General features: G+C 45.3%; 2 protein-coding genes and 1 long non-coding RNA gene across 6 annotated transcripts in view; 2 read left to right on the top strand and 1 right to left on the bottom strand.

Annotated features, from left to right (window-relative positions):
* The window catches only part of LOC307209050, a 282,806-nt gene that overhangs the window by 193,393 nt on the left and 66,377 nt on the right, over window positions 1-23,036 (top strand). The gene's annotated exons all lie outside the window — the stretch shown is intronic.
* BRF1 (BRF1 general transcription factor IIIB subunit) overlaps window positions 1-23,036 on the bottom strand; it is a 222,047-nt gene that overhangs the window by 134,222 nt on the left and 64,789 nt on the right. Inside the window, exons 4-5 of the mRNA XM_079994663.1 lie at window positions 22,003-22,034; window positions 9,240-9,312 (exon numbers count right to left, since the gene is read on the bottom strand). Of these exons, the coding sequence (XP_079850789.1) occupies window positions 9,240-9,312; window positions 22,003-22,034 (105 nt within the window). The remainder of the gene's footprint in view (window positions 1-9,239; window positions 9,313-22,002; window positions 22,035-23,036) is intronic.
* BTBD6 (BTB domain containing 6) lies at window positions 1,150-6,285 on the top strand. Of its 4 annotated transcripts, none has more exons than XM_079948781.1 (5): window positions 1,150-1,280; window positions 3,333-3,627; window positions 4,142-4,232; window positions 4,577-4,695; window positions 4,883-6,285. In XM_079948781.1, exons 2-5 carry the CDS (start codon window positions 3,422-3,424, stop codon window positions 5,913-5,915), a joined length of 1,449 nt encoding a protein of 482 aa, XP_079804907.1. In that variant the 5' UTR covers window positions 1,150-1,280; window positions 3,333-3,421; the 3' UTR covers window positions 5,916-6,285. The 4 variants fall into 4 exon arrangements, with proteins under 4 accessions (XP_079804907.1, XP_079804909.1, XP_079804908.1 ...); XM_079948782.1 differs by lacking the exon at window positions 1,150-1,280 and adding an exon at window positions 1,310-3,019; XM_079948783.1 differs by lacking the exon at window positions 3,333-3,627.

Genomic DNA, 23,036 nt, shown 5'->3' with positions numbered 1-23,036 from the left:
ATGCTTTGGTTGAGATTCCTGCATTGCAGGGGGCTGGACTAGATGACCCTTGGGGTTCCTTCCAACTTTGATTCTGTGAAATCAGTGGTTCCAATTAGCTAAGCACTGCAAACCAGCTCCACCTGGTACCCAGGGTAAGACCCTACCTGCCCACAGACTGTCTCGCCAGAGTGGTGCATGCTCTAGTTATCTCCCACTGGGACTACTGCAATGCGCTCTATGTGGGGCTGCCTTTGAAGGTGACCCGGAAACTGCAATTAATCCAGAATGCAGCAGCTAGACTGGGGACTGGGACTGGGAGCGGCCGCCGGGACCACATAACACCGGACCTGAGAGATCTGCACTGGCTCCCAGTACGTTTCCGAGCACAATTCAAAGTGTTGGTGCTGACCTTTAAAGCCCTAAACGGCCTCGGCCCATTATACCTGAAGGAGCGTCTTCACCCCCATCGTTCAGCCCGGACACTGAGATCCAGCGCCGAGGGCCTTCTGGCGGTTCCCTCGCAGCGAGAAGTGAGGTTACAGGGAACCAGACAGAGGGCCTTCTCAGTAGTGGCACCTGCCCTGTGGAACGCCCTCCCTTCAGATGTGAAGGAAATAAGCAGCTATCCTATTTTTAAAAGACATCTGAAGGCAGCCCTGTTTAGGGAAATTTTAAATATTTAATGCTGTACTGTTTTTAACATTTGATTGGGAGCCGCTCAGAGTGGCTGGGGAAACTCAGCCAGATGGGCGGGGTATAAATAATATATTATTATTATTATTATTATTATTATTATTATTATTATTATTATTATTATTACCACCACCACCACCCCCCCCCCCCCCTTGTTTCAAAAGCCAGACCATGGACCCCCTACTTTTGAAAATTTTGCTATCTCTATGGCAGTTTTGGGGCGACTTCGCCTTGGCTTGGGCGGACGAAAACTTTTGCAAAGCGCTATCCCCCCCCCCCTCCCCTTGCCTTTGCCCGAAGGAGGGGGTCGCACGGAGTGAGAAAAAGAGCCCCGTGCCAGGCTCGGGCCAGAAGGAGCAGGGGCGCCCTCGCTCGGCTCGCTTGGGAAGGAAGCTAGCTGGGGGCCGCCGCCGCCGCCGCCGCCGCTGCACTAAGCTGGGATCGGCGAGGCGGCCCCTCCCGCCTGCCTGATGCCGCCGCCGCCGCCGCCGCCGCCGGAGACTGCCATTTCCATAATCATGGCTTCTGACTCCAAGGATGAGTCCGCCGCGCAAACTTTCCCATCCGGGCTGGGGCGAGGGGGCGCCTGGTGAGCGGGCCAGCAGGTACACTTGGGTGGCTTTTATCAGGGCCGTGGGGTGGGCGGCGGCGATGGGAAACGGGGAGGGCCGCGGCTGGGACCGGGCGATCCGGGGTCGGCGGGGCGCTGCAGCCGAGTTCGCCAGCTGCAGGACTGCTTGCCGTGGTTACCTCGAGCGACCCGACCGCCCCCTCCAGAAAAAACCACGCACTTTGCAACTAGACCAAGAACTGTCGTCGGTGCCGATCGGCAAGGGATGACAGAATTTGCAAAATAAATCTGGACGCTCCGCTCCAGCTGAGGCTTGCATTACGCCTGGGAAAGGAGGGGGGGGGTATCCAAACCTGGCCCCGTTTGTTTACTGCTTTCCCGATCGCGTTTTGGGGCAGCGGCAGCAGCCAACGCAGAGGCGAGGTCAGGCGAGCTGCTGCCAAGTGTGTGTTGTGTAGGAAGGGGAAGAATTTTCCCATGCAATCGCTTAAAGGTGGGGGGTAAAGTACGCTCCCCCACCCCAAAAAAGCAGCCGAACTTTTATCTGCAAAAAAAAAAAAAGCCCTGCAGATCCCTTTCTGAACTGAAATACTTCTGCAGTTTCCGCGGCGCCTTTCCCGAAATTGCTGGAGGGGTTTTCTTTTGGTTTGCAAAGCGGGGGCTGCATGTTGTTCTTGGTTCTCTTATGCTCCACTGCAGCCGCGTTTGTGTGTCTGTGTGTGTTGTGCTTTTTCAAAATCTGCTTCGCCCAAGAAGGCGAGCGAATTTGGGTTTCCTGTAAATTTCCCAAATGGAGGAGGGGACTGGATTGATTGGCGAAAGAAGGGAGGGGGGAAGGGGGTGGGCGGCTAGCAAAGGAGCGGAGAAGAATGACATATTGTCTGGCAGGGGAGGGGGTGGCAGGAGGGAGGCAGCCCTCCGTCCCTCCCCGTGCGCCCTGCTCTCCGCCGCCTCGCCATTGGAGCAGGCGCCGGTGACGCGCGGAGCTGCTGCTGGCTATTTGAGGCAGCGGGAGGAGGCGGCGGCGGAGGCAGCAGCAGCAGCAGCAGCCGCGCCAGAAAGGGAGAGACGGGCGAGGAAGCACATACGCGCGAGGAGGCGCACACGCGGACGGCCACGGGCGTCCAGCCCGGCAAAGCGGCTCTTGCTGACTTTCCAATTGCGACGCAGGCGGAGCAGCAGCAAAGAGAGAGAGCAAGAGCGCATCTCCGACCCGGCGCCCGCGGATGGAGAAGAGCGCCGGGGACTGGCCTCCCCGAGCGCAGAAGCTGAACCGCCGCCTGCAATTTCGCTAGGGTTTTCCTTTTGCAAAGAAGAGCGACTGGATCGGATGCCGGCCCCCACCCGACTCCTCTGCGCATCGCGCCGCCGCCTCTGGGATTTTACCGACGAAGGGTCTTGTTGCGATCGTGGAGGAAAATAATAATAATACAGTAATAAGAAGAAGAATCGGAGATCGGCTGCTCCGTCGCGGATGTTCCACCTCCGGCCGGAAAATAAAAATAAATAAATAAGCCAGCAAGCCCGAGTTTCCTGCTTTCGCTCGCTCGCTCGCTCCCTCCTCCTCCGCTCCGAGAGGGTTGGCAGAAGTTCAGCGTCGCCGCCGCCGCTTGCCGTGGCCTCTCCGGCGGAAATCGGTGCCTCGACGGCTCCCTGGGCTTTGCCGGCTCGGTGGGCCCAGTGCGGTGGGGTGCTGGACGCCGGCTCGAGGCTGGGACACCCCCGCGTCCTCTCCCACCTCTCCGCCCCCATCGCTCCGCTCCCGGGCGCCAGGTGAGCGATGACTCACTAGGGCATCACCGCTGCGCCCCCAGCAGGAACGGAGCGCAAAAAGGCGCTTTGGGCATTGCTCTCTCTCTCTCAGCGACGAGCCGAAGCGGCCACTGTTTGTTTGTTTTTTCCCTTCCAAAGGCAGGATTTTCTCTTCTCTTTTGGTTGACATCTTTGGACGTGGGACTGTTGTGCTCGATTGCCCGTCGAGGAGGAGGAGGAGGAGGCGGGGATCCCTCCCCGCTGATGCCACTGGACCATGGTTGCTTCCATGGGCGGATCATGAAGTGCTTGACTTTCTTTCTTCTGCTTCCAGAGACCTTAAAGAAGTCCAAAAGGAGCGTCCGGGCCGGCGGCAAGGGGCCAGCATGCTATGAGATAGTGCCCCTGGCCCTCAAGAAGAAGATGGCTGCGGAACTTTACCCTGCCAGCGCCAACACCAACCTCGCCAACAGCAATAACGCCGCCGCCGCCGCCGCCAACAGCAAGAAAAACGCCCTTCAGCTCCAGCAGAGCGCGCAGCCCCCGCCGCCGCCGCCGCTGCAAAACCTCAACAACAACAACGTGGAGAGCGCCAACTGGCAGTCCTTCCACCCCACCCTGCGCGAGAGGTAAGCGCCCGCCCGGGCAAGCAGCCCAGCGGAGGAGAAGCTCCCGAGGTGGCAGCCGCGGCAGGAAAGCAGGGCAGCAGAGAGAGAGAGAGATCCCCTTTCTCCTCCTCCTCCTCCCTCACCCCACAACCTTGAGAAGGGGTGGGAAAGCTCCAGCGGGCTGCAGGTTGCAGCAAGCAACAACCTGGGCGTGAACTTGTGCTGTGTAATATCAACAAAGGGGGATGGAGTTTGGGTGTCTGGAAGAAAGGGCACTCCAGTTGCGCTCAAGGGTTTGGGATGTTTCCAGAGATTTGGGAGGCGGGGCAGATTTGAGCTCCTACCTGCCCCTTTCCAGCGAGGAAGCAGAAGGGAAGGAGGCACTGCAGTCATGGCTGGAAGGGGTCCAAGATGGGGGAGGAGGAGGAGGGCATGCAAACTACTGAAGAAGAGGGGAGAGCAAGGAAAGAGCCTTGTGATGCCTGCCTGCTCAGCTGCGGTTTTAACAGCATCCTCCTTTTCTGTAAACTTGCAGGAACGCGCTCATGTTCAATAACGAACTTATGGCGGACGTGCATTTTATTGTGGGCCCAGTGGGGGCAGCCAAGAAAGTTCCTGCTCACAAGGTTTGTGGGATAACACTCAGCTTTCTTTTCCCCTGCTATGGGGTTCTATTTGTTCTGTTCTCCATTGAAAGACCCTTGTACCATTCTACATGCCCCAGCTCAAATTTTTCTTATTGATAGGGTCATCCCATATTATCTTTGCAAAATGAAATTAAGGAGTTGTATAAAACATATAATATATTCTCTGACACTAGATAAAATAAATTTACACTCGTGTACATTCTAAGTTTTATAGCTAAATGGGGAGGGGAAATACTCCTAAAATTGAAATTATTATATAATTCTACCTACTTAAATATAGCTGCCTACAACCATGGCTGATTTTCTTCTTTTTTTAAATGCAGTATGTTTTGGCAGTTGGTAGCTCTGTCTTCTACGCCATGTTTTATGGAGATCTTGCAGAGGTCAAATCTGAAATCCATATACCAGATGTGGAACCTGCAGCCTTCCTAATCTTATTAAAGTAAGTGGTAGTAAAGATAACTTGGATGAAAACAAAGCTTTTCAACAGTCTTTCAGCAGCTTGGGAACATGGGTTTAAAGGCCTTTAAGGATGGTTGATGTTAAATGATTAGCTGCAACCATATGCCTGTTCTTTTTAAAAATGGGATTATTCTCTCTCCTTTTTTTTTTTTTTTTGGCATCGATAGGTACATGTACAGCGATGAAATCGACCTGGAAGCAGACACTGTGCTGGCTACTCTGTACGCAGCCAAGAAATACATTGTCCCAGCATTAGCAAAAGCTTGCGTCAATTTTCTGGAGACCAGTCTAGAGGCCAAGAATGCTTGCGTTCTGCTGTCTCAGAGCAGACTCTTTGAGGAGCCGGAGCTGACGCAGCGCTGCTGGGAAGTCATTGATGCTCAGGCTGAGATGGCACTAAAATCGGAGGGCTTCTGCGAAATAGATCAGCAGACGCTAGAGATCATCGTGACGCGGGAAGCCCTGAACACGAAGGAGGTGGTGGTGTTTGAGGCAGTCCTAAACTGGGCTGAGGCTGAATGCAAAAGGCAAGGGCTGCCGGTTACGCCAAGGAACAAGCGGAATGTATTGGGGAAAGCTTTGTACTTGGTACGGATCCCAACCATGACTCTGGAAGAGTTCGCCAACGGGGCTGCTCAGTCCGACATCCTAACGCTTGAGGAAAGGCATAATATTTTCTTGTGGTATACTGCTGCCAATAAGCCCAAGTTAGAATTTCCGCTAACAAAGAGGAAAGGACTTGTACCCCAAAGGTGCCACCGATTTCAGTCCTCCGCCTACCGTAGCAATCAGTGGAGGTACCGAGGTCGGTGTGACAGCATCCAGTTTGCTGTTGATAAAAGGATATTTATAGCCGGACTGGGATTGTACGGGTCGAGTTGTGGGAAGGCGGAATACAGCGTCAAAATTGAACTGAAGCGGCTGGGGGCTGTTCTTGCCCAGAACCTGACGAAGTTTACCTCTGATGGATCTAGTAACACTTTCTCAGTATGGTTTGAGCATCCCGTGCAGGTTGAGCAAGACACCTTTTACAATGTGAGCGCCATCCTGGATGGCAATGAGCTGAGTTACTTTGGACAAGAGGGAATGACCGAAGTACAGTGTGGAAAAGTGACGTTCCAGTTCCAGTGCTCCTCGGACAGTACCAACGGCACTGGAGTGCAAGGAGGGCAGATACCTGAACTCATTTTCTATGCATGATGCATTTCACTTAGAATGTATTCCGGGACTGCTCTGCATATTATGGGATACTCTGACCTGACTGCAAATATTCCAGGGCGATTTGGAATGTTCCGCTACTTTTAACTGTCTACTTACCATCTGGCTATCAAACTAAGTGAAGGAATGCTCTTGAATTTAATCTTATTTTATTTATTCATAAGCTATTTGACTTAATTATTGAACTGCAACATGCAGGAGGGGGAAATGTTTTAAAAAAATTGCACGTGACGTGCGTTTATTTTGTATATAGATAAACTAACTTGCAGACTGCAGCTGGCTCAAACAGAATGTTCTAAAGTAGAGCGGTTTGAGAATCTGTTGAATATAAAACATTTTTACTTGTCCTAGATACCTGTGTGCTTTGCTGATTACTGGATCCATGGTCCCTTGTGTTCGCATTAATGTTTGCATATAGTACGACTTAAGAGGCTCAACGCAAGGCTGCACTCCCACACCCATGTATACAAACCTAAGCTCCACTGGGTATTAAAGACACATAGCCTTCCACTACAGTGAACTCTTACATTTGCAGTTTATTCACTTGGGCATTTCTGCTAGCTGAAATGTACAGTCCCTGGTAACTATGGTCCTATTGGGTCCATCAAAATAAGAGATAAAATAAATGTACCAATTTCTCTTGATACAGGACTGTGCTGGCACAAGGTGCCATAAACTTTTGTGCAGCTCAAATGGTTGAAATCTCCGCCAAGAGCTAAAATCATTGCACTCCAATACCGATGGATTTTTACTTACTAAACAACTATAGTATCTCAACCCTGTCGTTCTTTTTGTAAGGTTAGCCAATAGGCAAACAAACTTTTATTCAGTCGGTCAAATGAAGCAATGCAAGTATGCAAGTACATCCACTTGGTTTTCAAAATCAAAAATTGTAGCAAACTGTAATCTTATTCATGTTTTCCTGAGAATAGGTTATTTTGAATTTAGAGGGATTAACTTCTGAATAAGCAAACACGGAGTTGTACTGTTACTATTCGTAGAATTTAAATACCTTTTAAAAATTGAGGGGGGTGGGGAATACTGTCTAAATTAGTTTTTACAATACAATAAACCCCCAGTAGGATACTGTCAGTTCATTATATACCCTATAGAAAAGGGTCAGAAATGAGTCTTCTCTCTCTCTCTCAAGATATTTCACAATCACTTTAAACTAGAAAGTGGGATATATTTATTGCTTCCGTTTTCACCTATATAAACTCTGAGCTAAAGCAACTGGAGATCTGTCTCTAATTACAAAGTTTACTTGTTTTCTTGGTGGTTTTGGCAGCCATGATGCCCTTTTACTAAAACAGATCCTGAGAGTCTGCCATAACCAACACGTTTTCAGAACATAGGCTCAAACTGATTGTGGGGGTTAAACATTTGCATCTGAAGCAAGATTCAGTTAATTAGGTAACATAGAAGTTTAGAGTGAAGAAAGAAAGTCAAATGAGCCAAGATCTAAAGAAAGTTACAGCCAATTCTTTGCATCCAATGGAGTCAAAAGCTCCACATTTTTGCAACTAGCTATAACTTCACAAAGTCACAGTCAAATTTGGGCATATACCACAACCCAAGTAGCTCTTTGGAGCCTAGGCAGCATCTTTGCAAAGATCACCATGACTGAGAAGCCAAGCAGCTTTTGAGATACTTCAGCATCATGCCAACGAACTCTTACAAAACAATACTCAGCACAAATATATACTGATGTCACTGATGCAATATTCCTGTCCAACCTTGTAAGATCCAACAATGCAAGATGCTTGGTGTGCTTTAAAAAAATATTATTTGTATTGCCATTGTCCCATTTCAGTTAATTTGACAACTGTAGTGTTAGCTGGTCTCTGCATAATTTCCTGAATAACTTGGGTATCCTGAGAAAACAAAAGCTTAAATATTCTAGTAATCATGTAGGACAGCATGCAATACATGCAAGCTTTCGGAAGTAGCTGGCACAGCTTAATGGCTAAGAGTACAAGCTACGACACCCCCGTTTAAAATCTCACCTCTGCTATGAACTGCCCAGATGACATTAGCTAAGCCACTCTCAAACCTTTGCCGTCCATTATGGAGTGTAAACAGGGGCTACCACTGACCTATGGTGTTATTTTAAGATGGCTGGGGTAGCATATGTAAAGTGTTCCAGACACTCTAAAATACTATAAAAATTATAAGAATTATTATTAAAGTAGCTATCAGAGTTATTACCAGACAGGTTCTGGGCAACAATTACACAAGTGCCTTGATTAATGTGGACTAACCTGCTTGTAAAAATTAAATGCAGTTTTTTTAAAAAAAATGGTTTTGGACATTTAGTAAATTTTGGGGTTCCCTGGCATGTCTTGCTTCCTCAAAATACTATAAATTAATTTGTAGACAACAATAATCAGCAAGCTTCTGACTTGCCACGATATGTATTTGTTTAACAACATCAGGCACACAGCAGTGCTGTTACCATTGCTGATAGATATCCTTACAGGAGTTAGTACTGCCTGGTAGTGTGATGCCAATAGAAGGCATTGCTGGTATATACTCCTGTAGCACTAACAGTGCATGGAAACAACCCCCAAAGAGTCTATGTTTGACACCAGTGGTACAACCACTGCCCAAATCTGCTTTGATTTCTCAAGGTTGTTGATGAAGCGCTGACCTTTTAAGGTGGGTTACATCAAAGCCGGCCAAATATTGACCGACTTCTGTCTGAAGTAAAAGAGCACTTTTAAAGGTATTTTAATCTCTTTATTATTTCAAACCAAGAAGATTGATTATTCACCTACACATCCCTCTTAGAGGAGATCCACATACGTACACAAGGGTGTGATGCTGTTTCTGAGTAGATCTGCTTCCAAGAAGCCCAAGTGGCTGAAGGGGTAAGTGCTGGTTGCAATACGTCAATGTCTAATTGCAAAGTCTCCCACACTAAAGGTCACCACGTTAAATATTTGTGAAGATAATTTGCACCATTTCTACTGAATTTCAATCAACAATTTCATGCTTTTTTAATCCAAGCCTGTTCGTTTACTTAAAATAAATAAATAAAGACAGAAGTAATTGGAAGAAGGAGCCTTATCTTGCTCACACTGCTGATAATAAACTACTTAAGATTTTTCTGTTCTAAAGTTACCTCTGTGCTTTTAATTGGCAGCTTTCATCTCTGGACTCCTTGGTTTTAGTATTAAAATGCCTTCTACATACAGGTTAAATTGCATTATGTAATTTTTTTTTTTTTTTTAGCTTGAGAAGCTGCCATGAAATCATGGCACAAGTATACCCACATACCGAAAGTCAACTCTTATTAAAAAATACCTATAGCTGGAGCATTTATGCAGAGCTCTCTGGCCAACAGAAGAAAAGTTTTTCCCAGGACGTAGACATTCACCTGTGTAAGGAAGGGGGGAAAGGGTACTTTGATTATTAAGCAGCAAAAGTTACAATGTCCTTGTACAGAAATAAAACTGTGTCCTGAATATGTTTTAAACAAGTGTTCATATGTTTTAAACATATAAAAGTATAAACTTCTGGTGCTGACTATTATTTACCAGTCTCATCAGCACTGCCAGATTTACGTATAAGCTAAACAAGCTATAGCTTAGGGCCCCACTCTCTTGGGGGCCCCCAAGAAAAAATTAAAGGAAAAACAACCTGGATGTACATTTCCAAAATATAAGATAAAAAAACAAATAAAATAAAACCTACATACAGCACAGTGGCAAATGGCTTTAGATACCTATTAGGTGACTAAATTACCATACAGCACATATTCAACACAAAAAACAGTGACAATTTGTTGTTGACAAAGGACAGCTGGACATATCAAGGGCCCCATTAACTTCAGTAGCTTAGGGCCTCATCAAACCTAAATCCGGCCCTGGTCATCGGCAAAAAATATCCACATTGAGTCATAATGCTGTGGTGACTTTGCACTACTAGAAACATTTCCACTCATGTGAGTTAGGGCACACAATTTTCACCAATTCCCTCTACCCACTGTAGACTCTTGTGCCTGCCAGAAAGGCCAGCCAGCGTGGGATGTGGCACAGAGAGAACAGGCACAAAGAACAACATGGGATACAGCACAGAGAGAGATACAGTGGAGAGGCTGAGCATTCTCAACAAGTGGGTTCTGTGGCTTGCACCATCGTAAGCACTTTCTACTAGGCCAAAACTACGATTAGATACAACCTAATAAAAAGAACTGGAAGCTTCACCGCATGCCATGTGTGGCCTTTGATAGGCTACCAATTTCATGGAATGGGGGAGTTAGAGGGGCACAAGGACCACCTAGCCCAACCCCCTGCCCACCGTGGGGCTCAAACCAAAGGCTATTAGATAAGAGTCTCATGCTCTACCAACTGAGCAATCCCAGTCGCTAAGCACTTTGGTAATTCTCAGATTTTTTAAGCTTGAATCACAACCTTTGTAGTTCATATACGGACACACACGTGTGTGTGTGTGTGTGTGTGTGTGTGTGTGTGTGTGTGTGTCCCCGTATATGAACCGTATATGGAGTCCAGGGTGGAATCCGTGTGCAAATGTCAATATTTTTCACTTTCTGAACATCCATTGTAATACATAGATACAGATGATTTCAAATTGCTGTTCTGAAAGATACCACATTTGGGGTATTGGAGGAAGAAAAAGGCTTCAACCAAGTCAATGGGAAAACAGAAAGGGGTGTCAGAAAATGTACAGCAGAGGTTAGTGCGTAAGTGGCACTCAGTAAACCCAGATGCTGATCAGGGTGTAACAAGCTGATCTCAAAGCTCCTTCAAGCTTTCTTTTATAATCTGTGGATAGCTACCTATGCTTGCGCGGGGGGGGCGGGGGAGCCCCAAATTTCACTGACAGTAATCATTCTCATTTCATAGTTATTTATACTTAGTATGTGTTTTTTACTATGCAATAGGTTCTATAGATGTCCTATCAAGAAAATGGCTTTATAGTTTTTTTGGGAAACTGCTAAGAGAAGTGAAGTGCTTTCTCCAAGTTACAGTGCCACCCTCTTAATAGGATGACCTGCAGCTCTAAGCCTTCTTATACTTCCTCATGTACAGAATAATCAATAGACACTTCTGCCTACTAGTCCTCTGCCCCTTACCATTTTTAAGTGGAAAGCGAGGGGGGGGGATTCACTGTGCTTCTACAAATTAAATCCAGCAGAGCAAGAGAAACTTGTAATCAATGCCAAATGTATTGCAAGGAGGGAGGGAAAACAAGTAAGCGGGGTCAGGGCTAAGGTTACCAGACGTCCCCGTTTCCCGGGGACAGTCCCCGGAATTACAAATCAGTCCCCATACAAAATTGAAAAGTGTCCCCGAATTTATTGAAAAAAATCTGGTAGCCTTAGTCAGGGCACAAAACTGAAATTGCTACCACTGTTTACGGGCACCAGCATCTGGAAGTGTTTCTCCCCCCCCCCCAAAAAAAAGACCCTAAAATATTCAAGAAGCTTCCCTTCAGATATCACATTGCAATGCATTTTGCATCTTTCTCCCTTCCCACACCCTTGAAAAAGTGTGGAATTATCGTCAAATTGCATCTTGAACAGCACTTGGACTGAACTAGTTCAACTGGATGAAGTTCACAGAAGTAGTTCAAAAATGAACTACACCTGAAAGTAGTTCCCATAATTGCCAGGTCACCTGAAGGCAAATTAACTTCATTTGGTAGAACTTGGAAGCATATCTAGTTTATCTTCACATACACCCTCTGTACCCCCCAGCAGGAGCCCTGACTCTATTTAGCTTTTTTTTAATGGAGGCAATGATCTAAGGCTTATTTGGCAGATATGTAAGTTCTTCTGTTGCTAAGGAAGCTTAGTCGCTTAATCACTCTTGCTAAGCATCCAGAAAGAAGGAATGTGAGGCATTTCCTGTATCTTCTCTGAGAAGATATTTACTCTCTTCCAACAGGAGCAGCTTGAAGCAAGAAATACAGGTACAGAGACAAAGTGAATGATGCCTTGTGCCTTTAACTGCTGTGTGACTGGCATAAATTAAACAGAGTAAGCCTTTTGTAGTATGGAAATAAAATTATGGGGCAAGATCCACCTGTAACATTCTGCCATTACTGAGTGTGACCCCAATATAATTTTGGACGCTATACTCTACGGCTGATTGCCAAAGAATTGATGCTTTTGAATTATGGTGCTGGAGGAGACTCTTGAGAGTCCCATGGACTGCAAGAAGATCAAACACATCCATTCTTAAGGAAATTAGCCCTGAGTGCTCACTAGAAGGACAGATCATGAAGCTGAGGCTCCAATACTTTGGACACCTCATGAGAAGAGAAGACTCCCTGGAAAAGACCCTGATGTTGGGAAAGACATGAAAGGGGACGACAGAGGACGAGATGGTTGGACAGTGTTCTCGAAGCTACGAACATGAGTCTGACCAAAGTGCGGGAGGCAGTGGAAGACAGGAGTGCCTGGCATGCTCTGGTCCATGGGGTCACAAAGAATGGGACATGACTAAATGATTAAACAACAACGAATACTCTACAATTCTATGATTCTAAGATAAAGGCAGCATTACAATTTATTTTTCATTTTCCTCCTCTATCCTGCCAAGTTTTTTTTTAAGTGCTTGGTCCAGCTGGTGGTCACACCAAAACATGGTTTGCACTAACCATAGTTTTGAACAAATCATGGACTGAGGTTCCCAAACTAGGGTAAGCCACAGTTGTGTATTCTACCTGTTCAGTTGCTCCAGTTTCTATTAGTGCAAGGGCTTCCCAGAGGCAGAGTAAAAGCTATAACTATGGTTTGTCAAGTCACACAGCATACCATAGAATCATAGAATCATAGAATCATAGAGTTGGAAGAGACCACAAGGGCCATCGAGTCCAACCCCCTGCCAAGCAGGAAACACCATCAGAGCACTCCTGACATATGGTCCACCACACTCCTTGGCAGCAAATTTCACTGTCGAACAGCTCTTACTGTCAGGAAGTTCTTCCTAATGTTTAGGTGAAATCTTCTATTGGTGATCACAGTATTCCTTTCTAGGTGCTCACAGACTGTTTGCTTAATGATCTGATCCAGAATCTTCCCTGGTATTGATGTCAGACTGACTGGGCAGTAACTATTTGGGTCCTCTCTTTTCCCCTTTTTGAAAATAGGGACAACATTTGCCCTCCTCCAGTCTGCCGGGACTTCGCCTGTTCTCCAGGAATTCTCAAAGATGACTGCCAGTGGTTCTGAGATCACATCTGCCAGTTCTTTTAATACTCTTGGATGCAGTTCATCTGGCCCTGGAGACTTGAATACATCTAAACTAGCCAAGTATTCTTGTACTATCTCCTTTGTTATTCTGGGCTGTTTCCTCTGCTGAATCATTTGCTCCAAATTTTTCAGGTCGGGCATTGTTTTCTTTATTGGAGAAGACTGAGGCAAAGAAGGCATTGAGGAGTTCAGCCCTTTCTGTGTCCCCTTCACCATCTTCTCCTCTGAGTGACCCCACTGTTTCTTTCTTCTTCCTTTTGCTACGAACATACCCATAAAAGCCTTTTTTGTTGCTTTTAACCTCTCTAGCAAGCCTGAGTTAATTCTGTGCCTTAGCTTTTCTGACTTTGTGTCCACACTTGCTGGCTATTTGTTTGAATTCCTCTTTGGTGGTTTCCCCCCTTTTCCATTTTTTGTACACATCCTTTTTTAATCTTAACTCAGTTAAAAGTTCTTTAGATAGCCACCCTGGCTTCTTTAGGCACCTTCCATGTTTCCGTCTCATTGGTATTGCCTGAAGTTGTGCTTTTACTATCTCCCTCTTAACAAACTCCCAGCCATCATGAACTCCCTTTCCTTTTAGTATTACTGTCCATAGGATCTCACCCAGCACTTCCCTAAGTTTTATGAAGTCGGCTTTCTTAAAGTCAAGAAATTGAGTCCTAGTATGCTTGGCTGCTCCTTTCCGCTGTATAGTAAACTTCAGAAGAGCATGATCACTCGCGCCTAATGATCCTTCCACTTCTACCCCACTAACCAGGTCATCAACATTGGTTAGGACCAGATCTAAAATGGCTGTTCCTCTTGTTGCTTCTCCCACTTTCTGGACAACGAAGTTGTCTGCAAGGCCAGTGAGGAATCTGTTTGACCTTATGCTCTTGGCTGAGTTTGTACCAAATCATACTTCCTGTAAACCATGGTGTTCAAATCCCATCCATGACTTCAGAGTCTAGTTTGTTCTCAGCAAGCCAGTGCTTGTTTACTGAGATAGCATACCAAGCCATGGTTACAATTACTTTATTATGGTTTGGTGTAAATTGACTCAGACTGGTATGTCTGCTCCTGAGTGTCATGATGTCCACTCAAATGACTGCAATTCACTGTCCTCTGCCCTCCTGCACCCCGCACCCCACCATCTGCTCCAGAGCGTTGGGGTGAAGACTTCTGCTCAGACAATACTGGATTTTACCCATATTAGTTTACCTCATTTTGTCTAAAGCTGGAGTCAGAAGAATATAGAGCAGGTGTGGAGAACCTTTAGCCCTCCAGAAGTTGCTGAACTACAACTCCCATCAACCTTGGCAATTGGCTGCTGAGAGTTGTAGTTCAACATCTGGAGGGTCAAAGGTTCCCCACACCTGAAGTAAGATGGTGGATTGCGGTTTAACTGTGTAATTATTGTGGTACAGATCTCTCTTTTGATTATTTCTGTCCAAAAAGAAACAACAGCAGAAAGTAAAATGACCTTAGACTAGCCCAGCATTGACAATTCTGACTAGCAATGGTCCTCAACAGTCTTCAGCAGTGGGAGGTCTTTCCTATCGCCTCCTACCTGATCCTTTTTACCGGGAATTTCTAGGGTGTCCTACTACTGAGCAATTCCCCCTCCACACACAGACACCACAGACAATGATTCCTTTATTTTACCCCCCACCCAATTCCGGAAGAAAAACTGTCTCTGTCCCTAATCTACCCTACTCCTTCCACTTGTACCCCAAGAGCAAGGCAGACAGCTTAGCATTGCAAAAAGGAAAAACAAAACACTTGATATCAGAGACCCCTGGGAATTTCTGATCTAAACTCTCAAAGTACAATTTCCCAGAGTTTGGTTTTGTCATCGATTGAGATAGGAAGCCTGCATGCACTGCTCACTATTCCATTGCTCCACTGGGTTTTTCCATAGACCTCATACATGTTTAATGCCAGTACAAAAAGTCAGCAGGAAGAAATTGGTTTAGAGTCCCTTGATAAGCAAGTGTTACTGATGCTTCAGCTGGAGAACACACACATGCTCACACTTCATTTTGGAATTATAAAGTATTTATAAGCTTGAATCTGAAGCATTATACCAACAATGAGAGACGGGATAACCACAAGGTACTCAATGTGAATCAATGATGGGGCTGCGTTGTTGCATTGTGTCAATTTACGGTGCTTTGCTGTAAATATTTTACAAGCATCCGTCCTCTGCTCTGGGTCTTTTTCCGTTTATCTTTTTAGCGGGGGAGGGGGAAGTGTCATCATCTGCACACATTCAAAATTCTTGCTTCTTACATGGATTCCATCAAATCGCACAGGTGCATTTCACTTTTCGGTTGCCGCAAACTGCCTTTTCAAAGATAAATACATCTCTTTCCTACAATTCTCAGATTTCCGCAGCATCCGGCACCGCCTTTGCCACAATCTCACTTTGGCAAGCCACCTCGCTCTTAAGCCTCGTCTCTCCATCTGCAATGTTGGAATTGGGGATCCGCAAATTTTGAATGGCTTTGGTAACCAAGCCAAAATCTGTGATCACCATCATTCTGCCCTCCTCTTCTCTGCAACCTCAGCTGCACCTCCATGGAAGAGCAGGGGCAATCCCCCTTCCTGGAGGTGGGGAATATTCCTATGCAACTGCAGGGGTGACCTTTCCCATGGCTGCACTGTGCATCTAAAGCAGGCATAGGATCTTTTGGGACTACAACTCCCATCATCCCTAGCTAACAGGTGTTAGCATTTTATGCATCTGATGCTGCAGGTGTGATTGGTGTAAATCACATGCCTGTCTGGGAAGACCATGGGAATGGAAGACAGCCTTTTCTCTCTTCCATTGCGGGTACTGTTGGACTGTACTTTTGCTTTTACTTCGTCCTATTCTCTCTCGAAGCTGATGAGGGAGGACGCCATAATTCTTTGTCTGTACATAAAAGCTAAAGGGACCCCTGACCATTAGGTCCAGTCATGACCGACTCTGGGGTTGCGGCGCTCATCTCGCTTTATTGGCCGAGGGAACCAGCATACAGCTTCAGGGTCATGCGGCCAGCATGACTAAGCCGCTTCTGGCGAACCAGAGCAGTGCACGGAAACACCGTTTACCTTCCCGCTGGAGTGGTACCTATTCATCTACTTGCACTTTGACGTGCTTTTGAACTGCTAGGTTAGCAGGAGCAGGGACTGAACAGGAGCTCACCCCATCGCGGAGATTCGAACCACCGGCCTTCGGAACGGCAAGTCCTAGGCTCTGTGGTTTAACCCACAGCGCCACCCGCGTCCCTTGTCTGTACATAGTGGGTAAATAAATACGTAGATGAGCTCTACGATGTCTCACGCTTCCTGCTGTGTAATGCTAAAAGATTAGTGTGCATATGCCATCTGGTATATGTCGCTGAGCGCACTGGAGAAGAAGGGAAATGCCTTTTCCAGAGCTGCGCATACCAGAGGATGCTCGGAGTGCGGGATGCAGGAGCACCTCAGGGCGTTTACCAACAACAGGACCAGTGGTCAGGGATGATGGGCATTGTAGTCCCAAAACATCTGGAGGGCCGAGTTTGCCTATGCCTGATCTAAAGCTCAGAACAATGGACAATCCCCACTGACTCTCCTACTCCAAACTGGAGAGGACAACTGAGTTTCTCATCATCATCCTCACCAGAGCAAAACAGGTTAGTCACTGAGGTGCAGGTGAGGATAACAAATAGGACCCCTGTTTGGACTAACACAGACCTACCAGGGTTGTCATGTGGATTACTTAAAAAAACAATTAGAACACTTCAAAAAGAGCCTGAGAAACTGCAAATATTATTTTAGGTAGCAAGCTCCGGTTGAGCCTTTCCCAGCTTTCTGCGCAACCCAGAGTTTCAAATATCAAGCTGCATTTATCCGAAGCTCATTTGATTCCCAAATGATGAGATGCCAATCACAGTAGCACTTAGTCTATTAAAGACAACAGGTAAGTAGGGGGACCCAGATTCAAATGCTTCATCATCAACAAGGTCAAGAAAAGCAATTCCAGGCAGAGCAGATAGCTAAGGCACTCAAGCACTCCATATCAGGTTACCAGCTGTTCAAAACTTACTGTAAAAATAAGATCCACCGTTTCACTCTGGAGATTACAAAAGAAAAATTTCAGGGAAGAAATAATTATTATCTGGTGACAGCTAGCCAAGAGAGATCAAGATTGTTTCCAAAGGAGGAATTTCAACATCTACTGAGACTATCAGTTCACTCTTTTGAATTATTTCTTTAACCATGCTATGCATTATTTCCTCATACTATACCAAGGCAAGCAGTTCTCCAGACAATGTCTCCAATGACTAGGGTTTACCTTTGTGGAGAAATCATCCCAGTGAAAAAAGAGTTGTTAAAAAACTCTACTTTCAGAGTACAAAGCTTCAATACTGGATAATTCCTCCAGTTCTATCATTTTAAAATCTCAGCTCTCAATTTAGAGTGGAGTTTCTGCACAAAGCAACTTTTTTTTGCCCTTCAATTCCTGACTTCCATGGTGGGGGGGGGGGGTTTCACTACAGTGGTGCCCCGCAAGACGAATGCCTCGCAAGACGAAAAACCCGCTAGACGAAAGGGTTTTCCGTTTTTCGAGGCGCTTCGCAAGACGAATTTCCCTATGGGCTTGCGAGTCTTGCGAGTCTTGCGATTTTTTTCGCTTTTCCCCCCTTTTCTAAGCCGCTAAGCCGCTAATAGCCGCTTAGCCGCTAAGCCTTTAATAGCTGCTAAGCCGCTAATAGCGCTAATCCGCTAAGCCGCTAATAGGGGTGCTTCGCAAGACGAAAAAACCCGGATTATTTTCGTCTTGCGAGGCACCACTGTATATCATTTCTGCAAGCCTGAGCCTGTAAAACTCCATGTAACATCTAGTTTTTTTCTCCAGATCAGGAGAAAGGCAAGCGGCAATACAGCCATCAAAGAAAGTCGATGGAGAACAGACAAGGGTGGACCTAGCCTGCAAGGGCAAAAAAAACACACTATTTGGGCAACATTAAGAAAAATATATCAAAATGGCCAGCAGCATAACATCAACCAGAAAAATTCATTTATAAAACAAGATGCATCACAAATCAGTAGATCACCTTAATAAACCAACAGAGCTGGAACAATGCTCAGGTGAGGCATTTTAAGTATGTGCCTAAATACAAATACTGTATGCGCCTGCCTGATATTCACTTTGGGTGCATTCCAAAGGGCAGGTCTCACCACACTAAAAGCCCTGGTCTTAGTGAGTATAAGACGAACCTCAGGAACATAAAAATTCCTTCAGCAGTCAACACATTTTCACACAGTTTAGGATAGGGTTGCTCCAGGGGGCTTTCTATTAAGAGTTAAAGGTGACCTTCCCCCATCAACCCAAGAATTACTAATTGGTTGAAAGGAGAAAAACATGCATTTTTCAGACAGACCTTTGCAATCTAGTTTTCAAAAGACGTCTGAAAGAAGAGAAGGATGGTTCCTGCTGAACTTCTACTGGCAGGGAGTTCCACAGGGCAGGGCCTGCCACACTAAAGGATCAATCCTTTGGAGAAGCCCCACAGAACCTCTGGGGCATGGGGAGCCCCCAGAAGTGCCTCATCTGAAGATAGTGTCATCCCATTCGGACATGAAACTCACAGGTGCGAGCAGAGAGGGAGGTTCTTCCTGACTATAGTCACCACCAGTTTGTGAACAAAATCTACCCGGCGAGCCGTACCGTGAATAGATTTTTCTCTGGCCACAGAATTCTCGAAAGTCTGGCAAATCCAGACTTTAAATTTAATTCCTAAATCTAAGAATTTAAGGAAACATTTCAAATATCAGCTTTAGACAAGACATTAAAGAGTTACGTGCAAGCTAATTATTACAAGTGCCATAAACCGAACAGCAAAGTCATAAAGCAGTCAACAGCATCATCCTAATTAGCAGTTGACATTTCAACCCAACTACCCTTAGCTATAGTAAGCTACATAAAATGTGGGTTAGTAACTAGCCTGAGCCTCTCACACCCACTTCCTCCTAGTCTGTATTTAAGCATATAACCACCATGGACAGAGAAAGGCAAAGGCACTTAAGGACCTGATCCAGCAAGATTTCCCCCTCCACCCACAGAGTGATCTACCTTCAATTGCCCTGTGGAAATAGGGCATGTCATTTTAGGGGTCTTAAAAATATGTTTTTGGGTGTGATTAATTTTAATCTGCTACTATTTGGGGAACTGGACAACAGTTATCTTGGTAAGTCCACTTTTGATGAAGAAGCACATAAAACGCTTTCGGAAAACCAAAGAGTTTTAATTTTACCTTCTGAAAATGTCAAGGAATGCTAAATAATAATAATTAATAATAATATATCTGCAAGTGCTTGGCAATCACTTTTAATTATTTCCGCGCACATTTACACACATTTTACTTACCAAGCAAATCTATGTTATATTAATCTAACCCAAATTTCTTTTGAATTCCAAAATCACGTTGCAACTTTTAATGTTAGGAAGAACTTTCTGACAGCAAGAGCTATTTGACAGGAGAACGGTCTCCCTTGAGAGGTTGTGGGCTCTCCTTCCTTGGGGTTTTTAAAGCAGTGTTTGGACGGTCATCTGCCATGGATGCTTTAGCTCAGATTCCTGCATTGGAGCGGGTTAGACTAGATGACCCTCAGGGTCCCTTCTGACTTTAAAATCCTATGATTCCACGATCACCACTTTTTCTTCTGTTGTTGCTCATTTTGACAGATTTTTTAAAGAAAAGGAAAAAGAGTAGGAGGGGAAAGAGTAGGCAAGAGAGAGGACAAAAATAGGCATGTACAGTGGTGCCCCGCAAGACGAATGCCTCGCAAGACGGAAAACTCGCTAGATGAAAGTATTTTCCAGACACCATGCTTTAGGCTGATGTCAAAAGTGAACCTGAAAAGGGTGGGAAATAGTGGGAATATAAATAAATCCACCTGTCAAAGAGATTCAACAATCCAGAAGAGCTAAATGTTTCCTTCTATAACTATCTATCAGATAATAAAAATCAGCATTGGCAGCCATGAAACCCCAATGTCTCTCTACCACCTCTGACATACTGCTATATGGAGTCTATTTTTAGCATTGGCCCCTTTAAGAATAAAAATTTGTTAAATTACTGCAATTCCCAAAGGTTCTTTGAAGCTCCACGCAGTCGATGAGAGGATGCCAGTTACTAGAGACAGCTGGAGAGGCCAAAAATAACCTCTACCAGCTGAGTTGTGTATAGAATATTTTGATATGGGATGGTCATATCAAACAGATGCAACACATATATATATAACCGTTGAGAATGCCAATCCTTAATGCACTTCTACAGACAACTCCGTGTGCACTTTTAGTCCAAATAGTTATCATGCAACACCAACTACCAGAGGCTAAAACTCATTCAACCATCAACCTAATTATTCAGAAAATATACAACCCCATGTGTATCAATCATTCTCTTTTCAAGCCAACCCTGCTAAAATATTTTCTCCCCCCTTTTGATCCATGGCCCTCTATTTCACATTTTCTATAATTTCATACCAAGTAAAAGCTAGCTTGAATGGTACATAAAAGCCTACCCCAATAGGGCATGCTGAATTTCCCAACTTTCAAATTCCAAAGACGAAGGGTGCTGAAAAGTTGTAAAACTGCATAGAAATCATTAGAAAATGTGTGTCATGTACTTGCAGTTATATTATTGATTTACATTTATATTTATTTAGCATCACCTGACATTTTCAGAAGGATTAAAACAAAAACTGGTTTGTTTTCCGAAAGCAGTTTATGCGCTTCATCGGTAGACTTAACAAGCTAAATGCTGCCCAGTCACAAAAATAACAGCGGGTTTGCATTCCTCACACCCAAAAACGATTTTTAAGTCTCATCACTGATGAAATTTGCAAAAATTAAGCTTCATCCCATAAAATGACATGCCCTGCTACCCCAATCTTGCGCCACCTAAATGTCCTGGAGTAGAAGGAAGGTTGCATCTCGGTGGTAGAAAACCTACTCTGCATGTAGATGGTCCCAGGTAGGGCTGGCAAAGTCCTCACCAGTCTAGAGCAATGGTTCTCAACCTTTTTCCGACCATGGTCCCCTTCCGACCTTGTTTCCTTCCTGTGGCTAAAGGTAGCTATTTAAATGTCTTGCTTGTAAATAGAACATGTCTTATTTATAATTTTTACAAATCCACTGGGAAGCATGGTCACTTCTCGGTTGACTCCACTCTTGTTTTCTATTCTCTTCCACTTCTCTGTTTTCTTTTTTCTTTTCTGATTTCTTTTCTCAGTCAATTTTGTTTTCTTCACTTCTCACTTCCCTCTGTGGCTCCCTAGTCTCATGCCGTGAACCCTCCATTTACGTGATTTTCACCTGTGGCCCCTTTGGAATAGTCTATGGGGCCTGCAGGGGGGTATACAGCCCGTGGTTGAGAAACGCTGCTCTAAAGCAGTGCTTCCTAAACTTGGGTCTCCAGCTGTTTTTGGACTACAATTCCCATTATCCCTGACCACTGGTCTTGCTAGCTAGGGATGATGGGAGTTGTAATCCAAAACATCTGGAGGGCACCAGGTTGGGGGGAGGCAGGTATATAAAATCTGACCTTGGGCCACTGCCTCAGCAGCAAGTTCATTAGCATCACAATGATACTAACTGTTGATTTGTTATTTGTTGAAGGGAGCGAGAGGCACCAAACACTTGATCTCTAATTGCATAGAACAATTATCCCCGATTTCCAACCCCTGTGATTTTCCTGTCCAGCACTGCTAAACCAAAAAAAGAGATAATTAAGGCTTCCTGAATAAGCACCCACGTTAGTAGCTCTTCACTTGCAAGGATTAATGTTTGAGCAGAACATTTGGAGAAAAGCAGATGCAGTACAATACCTGAAGGAGATCGCTGAGGTCAAGCAGCATGTCTGTGGTGGAGGTTAAGGAACTTAAGCACATACTCAGGCGTGAGGAGCTGCTCTTTGATTGGCAGCTGGGAAAAGAAACAAAAGCACTTTGCTCCAAATGCACATGAATAGGGTGTGTCATCTCCTTATCCTGATTTGTTAAGCAAGGTGGTTAGGGGTTTTCCAAACACACACACAATCCACTCATTCATAAGCGTTTAGTAAGGGTCTACATCTTTCGCTGCTGTTTTATTAAGAAAAACGTTGCCTGGCATTTAAGCCAATATTCTAGTCAGTAAAGAACACTAATTTCAGGTTGGAACTAAATGCTAACAGTAACAAATTATAGGGGAAATGTTGCTTTATGAACGCCACAGATCCCACCATTTGCTTCCCCCAATTCTAACCAAATCATGCTCCCCAGACTTTCTAAATGCAACATGTGGTTATTGTAAAAGAGAGTCAGGTCTGCTGCTCACCTCAGAATTTTAGAACTACACACTCCTCCTTTTCTAATAACATCTGATAAAACCAGCACATTGTGCAACGTCATCAAACTGCAGGTTTGCGGGGAGCGGGTGTGTGACTTTGTTTTAACAAACCACCACAGCAAGTGGAACAAAACATTTGCTCCCGAAGGCAGAGAAAGGGCTCAAAAGTATTGGGCACACCATAATTGAGTATCAGCTGACGACACCTTTTGGAGGTTGGTTTCCAGAGTGTAAGAATGTAAGAAAAGCCCTGCTGGATCAGAAGGAAGGCCCACCTTGCCAGCATCCTGTTTTCCGCAGTGGCAGGTCAGATGATGTGGAAATCCCACAAATGGGGAACAAGAGCAATTGCCCAACTCCTGCTGCTGTTCCGCAGCAAGTGGTACTCAGGAGGAATGCTGCACGTCTAGTAGCCAGCCACTGACAGCCTCACCTTCTGTGACTTTGTCCAACCCCATTTTTAAGCCATCTTGTGGTGTTGTTTAGGCGTTTAGTCGTGTCCGACTCTTCGTGACCCCATGGACCAGAGCAC

This window comes from Podarcis cretensis (genome assembly GCF_951804945.1).
Source record: "Podarcis cretensis genome assembly, chromosome: 1".
Taxonomy (NCBI): Eukaryota; Metazoa; Chordata; class Lepidosauria; order Squamata; family Lacertidae; genus Podarcis; species Podarcis cretensis.
This window is presented reverse-complemented; position numbering and strand designations above follow the sequence as displayed.